Consider the following 19,850-nt stretch of genomic DNA (forward strand, 5'->3'; position numbering starts at 1 on the left):
CCTTGACAGGTAAGGATTGCGCAAACACCAAAAAACATTTGATTTAAAGCTAAGACCAGAGTTATAGTAAACTTGATCTCGGTATCAATATCCTCTGGTCGTGTGCTAGGAAGTAAATTTTTATACATATTTTCATTGATATGTTTTAAATAAATTAAGGTAAGGTAAATCATTTAGCTACGTCAGAATTAGAGTTATTAGAGTTAAGCCACTCGAACTTTTATTTGAAAAAAAATTACTGTAAACCATTATAAATACAAACTGTTGGTTAAGTTCAAAAAATTTTCTGTTCTTATATATATTTAAACGTGTGTAAAAGTGTGTATTGTGGGTGCAGCATAGCATTTGCAGGCTATTGGCGAAACAGAAAATGTACAGATTACGGAAACAAATTGACAATAACATTTATATTAAAACAGCATTATATGTCACTTTTTCAAACATGTCCTTCAAATCCTCCAGTTTAATAGCTGTTAGTAAGAAGTTTCATTTCAAATATGCGCACATAGCGCATACACAATTTTTTTTAAATTTTTTTCAGATAGAAAAAACAAAATTTGGTAGGTTAGTGCACGACATAAATCTTGATTGGTTGACGTATTCAATTAGTTCCCGTCACTTCCTGTTTCACCGGAAATGACTTGAACTTTTGATTTTTAAAGGGCGCCCACGGTATTTTTTGGCTTATTTGATAGAAAATATTAATAATAACAGCTCCCGGATATAGCTTTTAACGTCTTGGGAGTAGCAAGGTTCAGCTTGCCATGCTAGAGCCGTTCAGTATAAAAGGAAGGTAATATGGCTAGCACTACACTTCAACCGCCTATTATTACCTCAGGATTGTGAATCCGAAGTCCTCATTTAAGGCTGAGCCGACCTAGGTACCGAAGCTATTTTTATTTTATTAAAAATGGTAGGCTGATGAAATGCCGGCTGTAGGATTCGAACCCACATCCTTTGGATTGGTAGACTAGAGCTGTACCTTTACGCCACCAGGCACCTTAATATTTGATAGAAAATATAATAATAATAGCTCCCGTATATAGCGTTTGACACCTTGGGAGTAGCAAGATACAGCTTGCCATACTAGAACCGTTCGGTATACAAGGAAGGTAATGTGGCTAGCACTACGCTTCAACCGCCTATTATTACCTCAAGATTGTGAATCCCAAGTACTCATTTAAGGCTGAGTCGACCTACGTACCAAACTGTTTTTATTTTAATAAAAATAGTCGGCTGATGAAATGCTGGGTGTGGGATTCGAACCCACTACCTTGAGATTGGTAGACGAAAGCCTGTACCTCTACGCAACCGGGCAATAATATTTAGTTAGTAAATAACATTCTAAATAGAATAACATTTTTTTTATCATACTGTACTTTGACCGCAAACTTACCGATGGGCTGCCTCATGAACCTCGGCATGTACCAACTCCCAGCCAGCTTTTTCAGCGCCTCCTCCTCGTGCAACGGATATATTTTCGTTATCAAGCCCCAATTCTGAGCAAAGGGTATTATGGCCTGGTTATCGTACAACTTGAATAACGGATAACCTAAAAATACGTTAAATTTATTATGGGGGATTTCAATGACGGGTTTCGGAGTAGGCTGAAGTAAAATATGAACTCTTTCAGGTATAAAGAAGCGTATGTATAGGTAGGGCATGTAAGTTGGATGTACAAATAAGAAATATTTGTCTCCATTTGCATACGTTTTCAAAAGGTATGGAAATAAATTCTAGTTTTCGTTTGGCTTGCTTTGGCGGATCGGGTGGGTCTTGTTATATCCATAAATATAAATTTAACATAAACTTATTTATATAATACTAAATTTTAAAAATTTAATACAGGGTAGCAAAAACTGTATTACGAAAATTTCGGCAGAATATTCTGTAGATAAAAATAAATAAAAAAGTTCGTATAAATGTACCTATGTCCTAGAATGCTTAGTTTCGGGGCTACAGGGTGAAGAAGTTCCATTTTTATTTCGGTTTTTTCTAAATAATTTCTGAAGTAACGTCAATATTTGGATAAAAATTGGTGTCTGGGAGTCATGCGAAATTTTATTTTGATATAAGTAAGACTCCTATTTGTAGAGGGCGCCACCTACATGTATTGTGTTTAAACTGTTTTGAAGAGTAATAACTTTTCGCCCGTACCTGTATAAAAGGTGGAAAATATACATTTCCGTGCTTTTTTACGCAAAAAATATCTCTTTATAAAAATTGTTAGGAACAACTGTTCCAAAGATTATAAGAATGGAAATAGTCAATCCATGTCATTATTGACAAAAAATAAACATGTGGAGTAGATAGTTATTTGAATGAAATAATAAAAAAACCAATCTGATATTTTAATATATGAAGTAAATTACAATTGATAAACGTATTGAAGTAGTTTCGGTCACTTCTTGTTTCACTGTAAATACTGCAATTTTTGATTTTTAAACCGTACCTTCTGTATTTTTATTTTATTTTATTTGTAAGTAAACTCGAAATGTCAAGGATGTGATTCGTAAAAACCTGTTTTTGCCAAATATGCTAATGAGCCACCCTCATTCCATTTGAAAAAAATGAGTTATTTATTTTTAACGATTAAAAATACGACTTAGGCATTCTTTATCCTACTAGAACAGGACAAGAAAAGCATTAGACGATCAAATATATTTTTCCAAGCCTCCTTGATTAAAATTTAGTGGTTTTAACAAAGTCATGAGCCTCTAGATTGATATTTATATACACTTTTTAAGAGAAAGTGTCAAAAATTGACATGTGATATGTCATTCTATTCAGAATGTCATTTTCTATCAAATAAAGTAAAAAAACACCGACGGCACAAATTAAAAATCAAAAGAAGTAGTCATTTCCAGTGAAACGGGAAGTGACTGAAACTCATTGATACGTCAATCAATCCCGATTTATGTCATATGCTGAAATATACCAAATCTCGATCTTTTATCTGAAAGAATAAAAAATTTATAGGGGGTGAACCACTTTTTAAAATCCTGTATTTATTTTTTATGTACCTAATGTATCAAACTAAGGTATTATTACCCTTCAATTTTTTAAATAATATTTTACTTTTTAATAAAAATAAAAAATAATTATACATTAAATAAATTTATCATCACATTTCTGGTAAAGAATAATCAATTTTTTGTTATATTAATTATTTAAACGTTCTGTTATATTTTTGAAATCACTGATGTATATTTATTTTATTTATTTCCAGTATTAATTCTGGCTGACAGAACCAGTATTGAACTAGACATTACAACCAGTATTATTAATGCTATTTACATGACTGAACATTTTATACGCATTAATTTCCATATCGATATAAAATATGTAATAAAATATATAATATAATACGACTTAGGTTTAACCAATGTTACAAAAAACGGCATAGCTTTTAACGCTGAAGCACAAATTACCTATAACCACAGAACACACTAAAGAAGAACGCTAACTCCCATGCATTGTTTAGTTTCAAAACGATTTCAAATTTGTAGAGAAATCTGTAATCTGTATATTGAAGTGGCGCCATCTAGCCACCCAGGAAAGTAACAAAGGTGGCGGCAAATTTAAATAGATGCAATTTATTTTTAAGCAAGACGTTTTGACTTGTTCGCCAGTTAGAGCCAATCAGATTTATACAAAATAATGTGTAGTCATCTGATTGTCCCAAGTTGGCAAACAAGTCAAATGGTAAAAAACAAGGATTTATATATAAAGATTAAACTATTATTACCATTTAACACTAAGTAAAGTGTTAAATGGTTTGCTTATATCATTTTATGTGCATAAAAACCTACAATAAATAATTTATTTTAATTTACAGAAAATTATACCATGAAACATTTTACAAAGAAATAAAACACCAGATTAAAAAGTATTATATTTACTATAGTACCAGATTTAAGAACATATAACATATATCGTTGGAATACAAGAGAAAGTGACTATATAAGTCCATTAGAAACAATGTTTTATTTACATGTATTTTTTACATATGGACTTGAACAATTGTGTAATATAACATTGTGGAGTTTATGTACAAAAATATGGAGTTGATCGATTTTATATTGTCAAAATATATGGCGTAAATATTACATTGTTAAAAAATAAAATTCACGAATATTAGGACTTGGTTATGTTACCTCACCTCACTTTCTCGGATTATTAAATAAAATTTTTAGATAAATCAAAGACCTTTAACTCAGACCTTACCTTTAATAAAGATCTTAAAAATCAAACACAAAACAAAGTTCAAAAAAATTCAAAAATACAAAATCACGATTGTAAAATGAAGATTGCAAAAAAACACAGCGAAACAACCAGAAAACAGCGAAACGCACATCTCCGCTCAATGGCAAAACACAACTGAAGAGGAAGGAGGAAGCCGGAAACGTAAAACTGATTTGACATACAGAACAATGACAGAACATAATTAATAGGCCTATTCAGGCAACTACAAAAATAATTTTGTACGCAATTATTAGGCAACTATAAAAATTCAAATAAAAATGCGCCATCTAGAGCCCAAGGAAATTACTATCCCAAAAACAGATCGTTCAAGGCCGTATATCTCAGTTTACTGGCCCTGCCTATAACAGATGCGAAAGAACACCGAATTACGCGTTGAGGTTTCTGTGACCTTCAGAAAAAGTTTATAGACAATCCGCATTAATGTATAGTTTGGGTTATTATTTGTTTGGGTGAAAATAATCTGCACCAATATGTTATCGAGGCATACAAAAAGGTCCACAGACTTCGAGACATACGAAAAATCAAGTCCATTTAGCGTGTGTCGCAATTTTCACACCTTAAAAAATTAGTTTTTTATAGCTATAGCAACTGCAGCGACTATGAAAAAAGCTGTGTGATTTTCATAAAAAATAAAGGCACCTGTAATTCATTTGAGAATGATATAAATCGCTAAAAGAGGTATCAAATCTCTTGGATTTCTATTAATATTAAATAAATTTTATTAAAAATTGAACTAAAATTGTTAGTATCATTAAAAACAATTCAAATTCAAAAATTGTATCAGTCAAATTCCCTCATTTAAGGTGAATATTAAAGTAAATATAAATACAGCTCATTCTAAGCTCTACTTGTCTTTAAGAAAAATTTAAATGATTGTTGCAATTGGGCCTTAATGCCATTTCGAATGAACAATAGTATTAATAATGTACATTATAATAATAATAAATTTTATATCATAGTGTGTATTAAAACTACTAAAACACTTTTAAATTGGTATTATATTAACAACTTTTGTTTTTTAATCCAAAAAAAGTTACCAATTTTCTCAATCAAAATATTTGTGGTCCTGAAAAGGACCTTCGTTTTCCCATGTTCGTCAAGGTAGGTAATGGGTAAACGGTAAAAAACAGGATAATGAAATTTAAAAAATTACAAAAATTGTTCAAAAGTGCCTCCCTCTTGCATTAATCCAAACGATCATAAAATCCCCTCTTCACATTGGATAACATATCAGGGGTGACAGTGTCAAAGGCATTAAATATTTTCTGCCTTAACTGCTCCAAGTTTTGAATTTCTTCATGGCCGTAAATTTTAGATTTTATGTACCCCCCATAAAAGAAATCATTCACCGAGAAGTCAGGTGAAATTAAACGTCAGTCTAAACAAAACTGTCATTTTTGAAAACTTGTCAAAATTTGGACACACGCTAAATGGACTTGATTTTCCTATGTCTCGAAGTCTGTGGACTTTTCTGTATAATCTCACAGTAATTTAATAGATTGCTCGTCATATTATATCAGCTCGTAGGAGATTGGGAAAAAAAAGATATTTATAGTATAAAAAATTAATTTATTTAACAAAATTTAATTAAAGATGCGATAAAATAGTTACATTTCTATTGGTTCTACCGGACTTTTTTCGACTATATAAATCTTTATTTTTAAACTTTAATACATCAAATATTTTGAATCTAATAAATCATTTAATGATGTAAATAAGAGGAAATTTCTCACATGGGTGATCAAATTCTATAGTTTTCATTATATCAAACAGCCTCTGAATGTTTTCTTCAGTGCAAAACTCATCAAAATTTAATATAAATAATTTTTCCAGCCTCTAAATAAAATGAACAAATTTTTCCACTTTCATGATCAAAGGCTTTTAAATGGGTAAATAATTTCGAGTTATCCAGAGATTCGGATTCTTTTGCAAATTTTAGACAAATATCACATTGATGTATTTGAAGATCCTTTTTAATGATGTAGTCAAACATAATTAAAGGCATTTTGAGTTGAAAACATTTCTCAGAGGCTGTTTGATACAATGAAAACTATAAACTTTTACCACCCATGTGAGAAATTTCCTCTTATTTGCATCATTAAATGATTTATTAGATTGAAGATATTTGATGTATTAAAGTTTAAAAATAAAGATTTATATAGTCCAAAAAAGTCCGATAGAACCAATAGAAAGGTAACTATTTTGTCACATTTTTAATTAAATTTTGTTAAATAAATTAATTTTTTATACTATAAATATCTTTTTTTTCCATATAAATAAACACATTTGCATCCCGTTTTAAATAAGATCAAACTACCAAACCAAACTACCAAAACTTAGAAATAACAGTTCAAAAGTTCAACAAAAATCCTACACGCGTTTTTAAAAAGAAACATATAACCACGCACTATGTCATTCCAGCAAGCGAACACGACACAGCATAGGTTTCCGGACTAAACGACTGGTGTATTTACACTACTCAATAGGCGTGTCGGGTTTGCCGAGCGGTTTCCGATGCAGTCGCTTTCTTTCGCATCTGTTGTAGTTAATTTGTGGCTGAAGTATGATACTTTTATAATACCTCATTTGTATAGATGAAGATAAGAATATAAGTAAAGTAAATATTTCAGTTAAAGTCTCCTTTTTGCTGCCAGGGCTAATCTGGACGGGGCCTAGTTTGTTTACGCGGAATCCGAACCGCGGTCCTCGGCCATATTATGGTCAATGGCCTACCGACTTGGCAGGTGTCTAAATCGACTCTTACTCATGAAATATCCGATCTCATCCGGCCTCGAACCGGAGTGAATGAGCAGTGTGTGTCAATAGATTTTACACTTTTGCCTTTTTATTGGATAACAGCACGATAGAGAGTTTCGAACCGGTCACCCGTCCATCCACCAGTATCGCCTTACGTCGCTTAACTTCGGTGTTCTAATGGGAACCGGTGTTTCGACGTAGCTGGGCCGTTGCCCGATAAGAATATAGGATAGGTACACAACAATGAACTTTGAGGTATGCCCAAAACAATAGGATTATATAGGTGAGGAGTTCTCAATAAGTACATACCTGGTATAAATTTATCATCGGATGATGCTCTAATATTTTCCAGCTCGTGAGTGACTAGAGTTTGTTTATCAGAGAGAGTTAGGAGATCATCTATAGTCTTATCATTAGGAAGAAAGTCATCGAGCTGGGCCACTGTAAATTCCCTAAGTTTCCCATGAGCATCTCTTTTAATTAGTTCTAATTCTTCGGCTATTTCTAGTAATTTGATCTTAGTAGCGGATATATGGAAGGTATATTCCTGAAAAAAAAACAATAATTAGTAACAACCACTGTTCATCGCCTAATTTAATGATATAAACTATTCAAAATAATTATCGCATATTTTTTTAACAAATAATATTAGGTAATTTGAAAAACAAGACACCTTCAATTCTCTGAATTACGTTTTTAAATAAGTGGAATACTAAATACTGTAAAGGGAAATTCGAAACAATAAGCTTATGCGCTGACATGCAATTTTTAGTCGGTTGACTATCGACTATTTAGTTATGTGAAAACGATACATTCTTATGAAGCCGATCAGCCGACTATTTAATTGTATGTGAGCGCGGCTCCATAAGAGCATACTGGTTACAAATCTGCAACTAAATAGTCGGCCGACTAAAAATTGCTTGTCATCGCATAGCTTATGGCTACGCAATGCAATCAAATAGCCATAAGAATGTATTGGTTTCAGTTTTGCAACTAAAGTTGGCCGACTAAAAATTACATATCCAGCACGTAGCCTAATATCCCCAAAAAACCAGCAGGAGGAAGTCAGAAAAATGCAAGGTTCATTTAGAAATATGTAATAATTACTTTTTTTGAAATATGCGATAATTATTATATTATAGTAGTGTAGCTACTATCACCAACTATCACATAACAAAAAATACTACTGATACTTTCAAATAAACGAAAATAGAAACCAGCAATCTTCCTATCTTATTAAAAACATCACAAAAGACAGCTTGATTAGACAATACGCTAAGAAATTGACTCTAACTTTTATTTGTAACTTATTAAAAAACTTTTTATAGTACTTATATAGTATTTAAAAAATTAGCAAGATAAAACACTAATTCACCATAATACCCCAAAACACTTGATTAAAATTAAACTAATATCTACAAACTTAAACTACTCTTAGCGAATCGCACGTCCAGTGTAAAAGTAAAAGTGTTTTGGTGTATTGTGGAGAATTAATGCTTTATTTGGCTGTTCTAACACCAAAGGTTCCAACCCTCAACTGTAATATTCATAAATTACTTGTCATATCGCTTTAGACTTTTCGTAGTGGTAAAGAAAAATGGTAACCGTGGAACGCCAATGAGGAAGTTGAAATAAGTCTATGGAGCGTTGTAATTCGGGCCCCATGTGAGCTAAGAAGCTGAAACTCGGAATGTAGATGGGTTCGAAGAGCACCATCTTTTGACGACGTTTCATGCACTACAAAACTGAGCTGCAGTTTCCAGAGCCACAATTGCCATTTGGAGGAGAGGGCGTGATAAGAAGAATGTCGATAGATTGGACCAAGGTCAACTTGACCGTATACGACACGTGACACGTGTCACTGTGGCAGATAGTTCTGACATAAGAAACGTCCAAAAGTTGATGTCGTCCGATCGCGACCAATTTTAGTGGGTAGGCTATGTAAGCGACGGTTCACACGGTCCCATCCTCAAAAGTTGGATACGACGTTTCGTTTGCATCTTCATCAGAGTGGGACTAAGGATTTGATATTAAAGAAAAATGTGGATCTATTTCGGCATAATTGGGGACGGGCTACAAAATGACGCCCTCAACGTTTCGAACCGATGCCTCTAAATGAACGAAATCATCAGGATTATTCTTAATTATGGGTCGATTGGAACCAAACGCGGCACGTGTGTAGAGGTACCCGAATAGAGTCATCAGACAGACAGGTGGTCATTTTAATACAAATTTTGTGAAAATGAATCAAATTCTTTAATAATTTTTAATTTATTACTTTTTCAACATTTCAAACTACACTTTTTCAAACATGTCCTTCAAATCCTTCGATTTAATAGCTGTTAGTAAGAAGTTTCACTTCCAATATGAGCACACATAATTTTTTAATATTTAATATAATAAGCATTAAATATTATTGACTACCTTTTAATATTAAGGAAAGAAAATCATTCTCCTATACCTGCTCAGACGAATACTTCTCCTCCATCATGATAACCAGCTCCCCACCCCCATCGCTCTTCTTCGCCCTGATCTTGCCCACCAGCCACTGTAGCGCCCTCTCGTGGATGTCCGGCACGACCTTGACCACGACGTACGTCGGCGGTAATTGCGTCTGTTCCTCGTCGTCCGCCAATTCCACGGCGGAAGCGTATCCCATTTCCGGTTTGCGACGGACGGCGGACAGAGGGCGCAGCCGGCTATCGGATTTGTTTTACGAGATTAGATGATTTTTGCGCTGATTCGGACGGATTGGGAATTGCTGAAAAAGAAAACATAATAAAAATAAGAGAATTGTGTTAAGCTGGAATTGGAGATCAAGTTATGGAGTTTTTCGACTTGAGAGAACTAATTTTTAACCTTGTTAAATTATATTTAATATTGTTACAGAACACGTCGAGCCATATCTTGGACAGGTTTGGGAAAATGAACGACTTTTCTAGGTTACCTATTTCATTTCTACTAATATATATAGACTCTATCATTATGGCAAACTCATTGACAAAAAAATACAACTGGTAATATTTCAATCACCATGTATAGCTACAAAAACCATTTTTTTAAATGGGTATATTTATTTACCGCAAATGTTATAAATTAGAATAAAGTGAAATATAAAAATCATGATAATAACACCCCTATAGCTTTTTTTATTTTTTCAAATAAAAAAACGAGATTTGGTATGTTAGTATATGACATACTAGGACTTATTAGGATTGGTTGACGTATTCAATTGGTTTTGGTCACTTCCTGTTTCATCGGAAATGACTACAACTTTCGTTTTTTAAATGCCACACTCGGTATTTATTTACTTTTTTCGATAGAAAATGACACTCTGAATAGAATAAAATATAATATGTCAACTTTTCACATTCTTGCATATGGTTTATTTGAAATTGTAACATTGCGGTTTATAACGACAATTTGCCTCAAAATACCAAGTGTGTGGTACCAAATTATTCGTGAAAAAATGTTGTTTCCAAATATGCTAATGAGCCACCTTTGTTTCAATTTAAAAAAAAATTGAGATATGATTAAAAATACCTACGATTTGGGCATCTTTTAACCAGCCAGGACAAGACACCGAAAACAATAAAAGATCAAATCTATTTTTCCAAGGCTCCTTGATTAAAAATTCGTATTTTTAACACAACCATGGCACTCTAGAATGAAATTTAAGTTGACATATGATATGTCATTCTATTCGGTGTCGTTTTCTATCGAATAAAGTAAAAATATACCGATGGTGCCATTTAAAAATCAAAATTTGTTTTCATTTCCGGAGAAATAGTAAGTAACCAAAAACAAATAAATACGTCTATAAATCCTAATTTATATCATATACTAACATACGAAACCTCGTTTTTTAAAGTGTAAAAATAAAAAAAAATATAGGGGTGAGCCACTTTTGAGACATTAGTATTATTGTTTTGCCGCGTTTTACCCGTTTATTGTTTTATTAGGAGTAAAAATTATACTTTTCGTACATTTTTACTCCGAATAGAACATGCATTTTCTTCAAACGTCACATATATTTTTTTGGCCAATTTCAAACGTTGCAAATAATATAAAAATATTTAAAAGCAATACCTGTATACTAATATTTAAAAAGTAATAAGTCTGGTAGATCTCACTAAAAACATATTTTCTCTTTACTGTTTTTCAAATAAGTCCAAAATAATCGAGTTATTCAAGTTAAAAATTAAAAAATTAAATGTTTTTTAAGATTTATTTTTAAAAAATTTTGAGATCCAGCAGATTTTTTTCTCTATTTCTATCCCTTTTCGTGTCGTAACCATATAGTATAAAGCCGTAACCATGGTAATATTAGAGATTAAGAAATTATACCGTGGAAAAATTTGCACTAAAAAATTTAAAAAATGCGCGATTTTCAACATCTTTTTTTTGCGATAAAAACCTCATAGGCGTATTCCTGGGGTCGAAATATATCTACCACCCCTAAAAATATTTGCACTTATTTATGAATCACCCTGTATATCGAGAAACTATAGTTACACTCGTTAAATTTGACACTTTATGTCAGTTTTAATAATATATTTTCGTATCTTTGTGTTTAGGCCTTTGAATAAGAAGACCCTAGATCATATATACTTACGTGGATAAAGCAACGCCATAAGTTTAGCATTAAAAAATATGTCCCCAATATCACGACATGCCATTTTCAAACCTTCTTTATTGCACTTATGAAACGTTCAATAGGTTTGTCTTTCTCGAGGACCTGACTTTAAGCATGCGCATTAAAGGTGGGACGTATTTCCAAAATAATTACAATTTTATCCGGTTTAGAAAGTACAAATTATACATTGTTATGGAAACCAACTTTTCATTGTCATAATCATATGTCATAATGTTATTTTCATTGTGTAACGACGCTTGTTTTTTGCGTTTTTTATTTTGAACATTGTATTAATTACTCTTTTATCGACCCCTTTTATATAGCCAAGGATGCAAGTGTGTTCAGTGAGAAGTTAATTTTAAGTTTGTGCAATTATATTTCTATTCTTTATTCGTTGAGTTTTAATTTTTGGGTAAATACTCGTAAAATGACAAGAAAGTGTTTGGTGTGTGGAAATTATAATATAAATGTCCCCGAATTATCTTTTCACAGGCAAGTAAAGTATTCAGTTGTTCTTTTATGTATATTAATCCACATGCATACTTTCTGGTTAGATTTCCTAAGAATATTGATATTCGTACGGAGTGGCTAATTTATTTTTTATATAATTTAATTTTTGTGATAGTATTCAATTATTGTTGAAATATATGCATTTTACAAATTAAATTTCTAAAATTAATGTTCAAATTTGGCGATAGGTCCTCGACAAGGATAGATAGAGTAGAAGCACCGCATGTGCAACAAAAAAAGAAGATAAATGGAAGTCGTTGATATGATTGGGACAGTCTCCATAGTGATTTACTTATCCACGTAAGTATACAGGCCCGGCAATGGATCTCTAGGCATAGGAATTACATGCATTGGAATGAAACGCCTATAAAAAGTCTATGCTTAAACAGAGATGGACAACAACTTCCCCGTTTCCACTTCCACTACGACTGTCTACTTAGACAAACTCCAATAAGATAACAAATTTTGGAAATTCCGCCACCTCCCATCCACTCATGATACCCATCTCCTGCCCTTTATTTATCGCCATTATTTTATTTCCCTCCGCGCCTCCGCACCTCGCTATTCCGACTCCCGTCAGTTCATCACAGAGTTGCCAGGTCTACCGGTTTCGTCTGTAAGCTACCGATCTACCGATTTAAAGAAAAATCTAACGATATATTCAACTGCGTCTTTAGTTTTTACAATAGAAGCACTTTTAAAAAGCTGACTTATTTGACTAAAAATTAAGCGACTGCCGCGTTGGAATCTGTATAATCTGATTTTATTATTGTTTCATTAAATTTTATTTAGTAATAACACACATACAGGTCATCGTTCTGTGTAGTTGCAGAGTTACAGATATGTTCCTAAAAATCCTTATTACTCCTTATTAGGCGCGGTATTGGCGACATGCCCGAAGAAGTTGATATCTTTTGAAAAGATTTTATTTCATTCATCTACTAAAGTTGAACCCATATTTTCCCCCAAAAAATGTAAACAAAAAACAAAATTTAAGTTAAGAAACCTAAATTCCGACAAATATTTTAGTGATTTTCCCGTCAAAAAAATATATTAATATGAAAAAAGAGTTGAGAGTTGCTACAGCTTTCCCATTGAAATGAAATTAATTTTAGATATCACTGATCAAAATTTGTACAAAGGTAAAAAGTGACTGCTACACTAATTTGTGACTGCTATCCCTACTTGTTATAGTTTTATATGTTTTTATTAATATATTAATATTATTTAATTCAATATTTTTTTTAATATTAAATAATATACCTAGCTATTTCTAATTCTTGTTATATTTATTATATTTGTATTTTATTTGAGTGATCTATTATTACGACACATAGGAATGCTAATTTTGGACTTAAATATTATATTTTATTTCGTTTCTGTACTTTTAATTTTTGTTGAAGATCTACCGAGAATTTTGTTCTCGTATGGAATTATAATCTAACAAACCCGGCAACCCTGTTCGTCTACTCCTTATAAAGTTTTTTTCGGCCTAATTCCTTTGTCACAGCCGCGGCTTTGTGAAGCGCCGCCGCCGACCGACTGTGTCGGGGCGACTGCTAGGAAGATCGTACAGTATTGCCATTTCATAGAATTGCACTTGCTATTTTAGAAATGATATCAAAGTTTTGCATGTTACTTTTCGTTTTAGAAAGAAGTTATGTGCCTAGAGAAAACATTCGTAAAATTGTTTCGTACTTTATTTAATATTTCATTAAGTAGGCAAGATAATGGGATTAGAAGATTTAGGATTTTGACAAGCCAACATAATTTCGATTTAATTGAATGGCAACACTGTCCGTCCTGTTTCTATTTTTTCGATTCTGTTCTATTAGTAGGCGGTAGCCCCCACACAAGCGTCTTAAAGACCCGCCCGGCGCCCCCTCTCGCAGGGGCTCTCTCGTCGTATCACTTCTATGATCACTTCCCCTATACGATGGTAGGGAAAAGACACTTTATCCGTCTCTGTTGCACTGCAGTGTATTTTGCAGCCTTACCATCTTTTTTTATCGCATTGAAAACCTCCTATTGATAATATTCCTTTGCCAGTAGTGTATATGATCTAGGAAGAAGACTAAGGAAGGAGCATAACGAATACATAGATAGATTCATGCATGGCGGGCGGAAAAAGAACTCTAGGGTGGGGATCCTTGACAGTTCTGTTTGACGATTCATTTGACACATTTGAATTTGATTTGAGATTTTGTGGATTTGTCAGTCTTTACGGAGCTTATTTTATGTTATTTATTATTTATTCAACTACTGATAGTTGTACAAAGGTAGTAAATCTAGATGGAAATTGTGGCAGAACTTAAATTAACAGTGACACCATCGCGATTTATCGAAATATACTCTAAAATAATTGGTTGTGTAGCGCGTGGTAGATCTCGGCAAAAATCGAGTGAAATAATGGAAAAACTTTTCGCTAGTAAGTGACTATATAATATACATACGTGTAGTAAACCGATCATTTATGAAATTCACTTAAATTAACTAATTATATATTTTTTCTTGCATTTTTCCTTTTATTTACTACTTGTCAAAGATTAGATGTCAAAGAATTTAGATACGTCAATTGGACTTACCTGCTTCAGTAGCGTATCGGATGTTCATGGTCATAAATAATTATTATAACTTATCTATTTTTATTAAAATTTTATATTTTTATAACAATTTTAATAACTATCAACATTAATTCACAACGTAAAATAAAAAATTCACAGATTTTGCAACATGCGCAACCGTCATAGGTGTATTGAAAATACCAGACACAAGTCGGCGGTTGTCGGCAATCACCTGTTGTTTTAAATTTTATATTAACTTGTGACGTCATTTGGAAGAGCTCAATAGAAATATAAAAGAACTAAACCTTGTATGGAAAGTAATTGATATTCGTGACGTCAGCACTCCGGCAGTCTAACGTAAACGTATCGCTAATCGCCATTCACAAATATATTCCAGATACGTATAATGAACAAGTGAACCGTTCGCAGCGCAATTTGATTTTTATCGTGATGGATTTTTTGTAAACGACACGACACTATGTTTCCCCCACAGGGTGTTTCATAAAATATGACCACACGCATTGAGTAATCACGATTCTGCTTAAACTGCTTGACGTTTAAAGCTGATTTTTGGCAAACGGATTGACTGTGGGGTGTAGAAGTTCGATAAGGAGGGGTTTCTCGAATCTCAAATTCCAAGAGGGTGAAAACGCCCCTCAAATATTACAATATTTGTTATTTAAAAAACGGTTAGTCTTTCGAGAAAACGCTTGGACAAGCATAATTTATTTGGTTTTTTACATATTTTGAAATTTTTTAAAATATCATACAGGGTGTTCCAAAAAGTTGGGTAATTTCTTAACCACGATTTTCTGCTTAAACTGCTTGACGTAAAAAGCTTATTTTTGGCAAACGGATTTTTTGAAGTCAAATTCCAACAAGATGAAACTACCCCTCAAATATTACCAAGTTGTATAATAATATCGCCATATTGTTTTTTCTCATGCTGACATAAATGTGAGAAAATTTTATCCAGCCAGTTTGTATGTTAATGGAAATTCTTGCTTTGTTTTATCATCATCATTACAAATGATTAATTCGATGCGAACGAAGTCGCTGGTACACGCTAGTCATTTAATAATTCTGATAAAAACACGCTTGATTTTTTATTTTAGATATCATACGGGCTATAATCATTAATATGACTATATTAACAATACTTAAATAAAAAATTATTTTAAGGAATGCTACTATATTACAATAATTGTAAAACAACTTATGTAATAATAACTCGGAATAATTATTAAAAACTGCTCATCGCGTTATCGATGTCGGCGTCTTGTCACTTTTATTTAGTCTTGTCACTATTATTTTATTAGCCTTTTAGGGTATAGTTTGATTTCAGATAATGCAGATTTTAATGTGCCATTTGTGGTTTTTTTATTGGACTTTTTTGCATATTTGGTATATTCTATGAAGTGATTTTAAGTGCTCTGTCGATTTTTCAATTATTAAAGTGCCTATTTAGATACATTTAGAATTAATTAATTAGGGTATACCTAGTATTTGTATTATGAGTTTTTTTATTTTTTATGAAATGTATTTTTTCTCATTAAAATAAACATAAACATAGCTTACTAAAACACAGCTAGCCATTTTTAAATACAGGGTGTTAATTAAGTATCTGGCCAAACTTCAGGAGGTGATTCTTTGAGTGTTTTTTAAGGTAAAAAGTTCATATAAACATGTGTCCGGAAATGTATAATTTTAAAGATACAGGGTGTCAAGGTGTTTCCTAATAGACCTTTTTTTATTAATATCTCAAAGATCCGTTGGCCGATTTTGTTGAAATTTCTCCGTGTTGTGAACTTTGATAAGTTAGCACTAATTAAATGATAATTATTATTTAAAACAATATTCGAACGATAAAAACTTATCCCAATAAATATTTGGCAACGCCTTGGATTCATTTGTTTTTACGCCTGTTGGCGGTGGATACCATGCAAGCTATTGCTTTGTCCTAAGTTGTTAATTAAAAAAATAATCATAAAATATATAAGTCCTAATAGCCTAAATTTTAGAAAAATGTATCAACAGATCCGATGAGACCCGGGTTATTATGTTTTGGAACCTAATGATTTAATTAATTATTCCCTTTAATGCATTTACTTATCTTATCCTACGCGCCAAGAAAAAATATTGCATTAGTCTAAATTTATTATTTATGTTATTCCGCTCTTTCACGTATAATTTGCCCCTTGCTTCGCATACGGAAAGAGTTAGATTAAAATAGTCAACCTGTACCTAACAACCCATATGCCTTGACGCATATTCTTTTTTATAATATTGGCTTTTTTTATCCACCGGCCCATACTAAACATCCATATCCATAAAATAGTTGGCCTACTGATAAGACCTCATTTCGGCCCTTGAACGTCCTTGCTCTATACGTGTTGACAAGTTGATGATTAGGCAGGTTATTGAACTCGGCCGTACCACATCGCATCTAGCATGTCGCTTTTTCAAAGATGGGTCCCATATAAACGCGCCCAGAAGTATTTTCAATACTAAAAAAAATATATTGAGTCTACCCCACGTCTACCCTACATCATAGTTTTACATTTTTTAAATAAAATTAGAACGGCACTGACAAACCGGAATTTAAGTCGGCCATATTCGAGGCCCATCGCGGTGGACCTAAGATTTTTGATATACTCCTTCCTTAGTCTTCTTATTCAAAGATTTAGGCGTAAAAATGATTTACTTTTATGCCTAAGCGTTAAAATGACTTTTTATATTGTCAATCACGTAGCAAAAATTTATAATTTTGAGTCGTTTGAAAAATAGTAGGTATACTGTTTTATTAGGAGTAAAAATGATACTTTTTGTAGCAAGTAATTATATATCGAGAAACTATGGTTACGCTCGTTGAATTTGACACTTTATATCAGTTTAATAATATCTCTCTGAATAATATATTTTCTTACTTTTGTGCTTCGGCGTAAAAATGCTTTACTTTTATCATATGTTTATGCCTAGGCCTTAAAATGACTTTTTTATATTGTTAATCACGTTGCAAAAATTAATACTTTTGTGACATTAAAAAAAAAAATCTTAACACTAGAACCGATTAGTTCGCATATTAGTTCGTAGTAACCTTAGATATGCCTTAGATTAACAATAAGTAGTAACACAAGTATAGTAGAAGCAAAACATAATTATGATAATAATAGAAATAAAATCCAATGTGGCACACTGTATAAAAAATATATTATTAACAGAATACTTTGTATAGAATCACATTCCTATGTATTTACAAGAATTATTTCTATTCAATATAAATAAATCTTATACTTAGATATATGAATTAACCTGGCGCATTCGCCATTTATAAGCCAGAAGAATGAAATTCATATTATACGATTAATAAACATTAATCCATGTATTCTAAACTATAATTTTATTATAGATAAAAGCACATTATTATGTGATTATTAATCCCAATCCAGACCAAACTAAGTTTATTATCTAGATGTGCCCACTGCTACCTCACATCATTCTATACCTTTTAGAAACCTATTTTTATTTTATATTATTTCTCATTAGTTTTACAGTTTGGAAAAGCATTGGACATATAGATAGGTATTTGCAATGTTTTTTTTATGATGCCCCCATAGGTACTTAGGAACAAAACCTTAGCATGGAAATTCTCAAAAAAATATGTGTGGTTTTTAAGTAAACTCCTAGATAAAAATAGATAATTGACCAGAGGTTTTATGTATAAAGCCGTGTTATAATCCTCATATTATAGGTATAAACTTTTATTGGTTAATAATCAAGATTAAAATGAACGAGTTTATTATCTTTTTTCTGGTCTACAAAATGTCCAATTTTTAAAATAAATTACAGTTTGTTTTGAATACATTATCTAGCTGTAATAAATATAACATAAAACATCTTATGACATGGTAATAAATTATGTTTTAAAAATAGACACAATGAGTATATAAGTAACTAAAAAAAATTGTAAATTTTAAAATGTTGAATATTATGGTTTACCTATTAACATTCAAAAATTAAATAAAGTTAGTTTTGTTAGTAACAACATAGTACATTTACAAGACACTTACCGATAAGATAAATAAATAATTATGCATATAATAACAATAATTAAATAATACCTAATATTAACTCTAATATAATAACATTCATTAAATAATCACTTCATGTTTAAAAATATGTTTCAGTCTTTAATATTTTACATCACGTAAGTAAGGTTAGGATTTCAATTTACTGCAGTTAATTTAAGAAATTACCACGGCAATTACACTTAAATTACTTAAGTGAAAATATTGAAAATCAGTGGTAATTCCAGGGCTTAAGTCATCAAACAGAAACCTGTATTTTATTATCTTTTATGACATGTCATAAACCATAAATTTACGGTTATTATTTACACCAGATTTAAATTACATTGACGCCATTTGACGCACAGAATATACTAGCATTGACGGCTTTTCAGAATAATTAATTTTACATTTTTGTTAAAAATTAAATCTATTTCAAATTACAAAAAATGTTTGTACAATAAATTAACAAAATGTAAATTGTATACCTGTCCAGGCACATTTTTTTCTTCACAGGTCACATTTTCATCACTTTTCATTAATTATTTTTGTAAAATAAAAAGCTGTAATTGAAAGCTTCTGTCAGGCAACAAAAGATGGCAGCACGAAATGGATCAATAGAATTATAGAATACTTTTTTCCGTCTTGCATCCTCAACAATGATGACTGTAATTTTAAATGAATAAATTAAGGTATTTTATATTTCGGAGTTACTGTAAGATGTCGCCACAGACACACTTATTTGATTATTTTATTTATAGGGTTGACATTTTTAATAAAAATATTTTTTAACTTTAATCATGCTTGAAGCTCAATTAGATATAAATGTTTGGATCAAAATATTGCTTATATATTTTGGAATATCGTTTATCATATTTTGCGGAATTTGTATTAAAGGTAACAAAATTATAATTACTTAGTAGGAAATACTTAATAGAGAAAAAAACAAAACAAATATCATTACATGTTTTAGATTTGGCTTATACATTAATAGATTTAATCAGATTAGACCATGATGATTCTCAAGAGGAGTAATGAATTTAAAATTAA

At 31.6% G+C, this 19,850-nt stretch overlaps 1 protein-coding gene across 3 annotated transcripts in view; it reads right to left on the bottom strand.

Moving 5' to 3' along the window:
* The window catches only part of LOC115880660 (anoctamin-10), a 79,421-nt gene extending 60,107 nt beyond the window's left edge, over positions 1–19,314 (bottom strand). Inside the window, exons 1-4 of one of the 3 annotated variants that reach the window (XM_030897941.1) lie at positions 19,289–19,314; positions 9,485–9,784; positions 7,333–7,570; positions 1,397–1,552 (exon numbers count right to left, since the gene is read on the bottom strand). In XM_030897941.1, the coding sequence (XP_030753801.1) occupies positions 1,397–1,552; positions 7,333–7,570; positions 9,485–9,682 (592 nt within the window). In that variant the 5' untranslated portion in view covers positions 9,683–9,784; positions 19,289–19,314. Of the gene's footprint in view, positions 1–1,396; positions 1,553–7,332; positions 7,571–9,484; positions 9,785–18,803; positions 19,016–19,288 lie in introns of those variants that run through there. The other 2 variants (XM_030897942.1, XM_030897940.1) reach the window with 2 other exon arrangements.
* Between the last annotated feature and the right edge of the window lie 536 nt (positions 19,315–19,850).

The sequence above is a fragment of the Sitophilus oryzae genome, unplaced genomic scaffold, assembly GCF_002938485.1.
Source record: "Sitophilus oryzae breed Bouriz unplaced genomic scaffold, Soryzae_2.0 scaffold_1640_pilon_pilon, whole genome shotgun sequence".
Lineage (NCBI taxonomy): Eukaryota > Metazoa > Arthropoda > Insecta > Coleoptera > Curculionidae > Sitophilus > Sitophilus oryzae.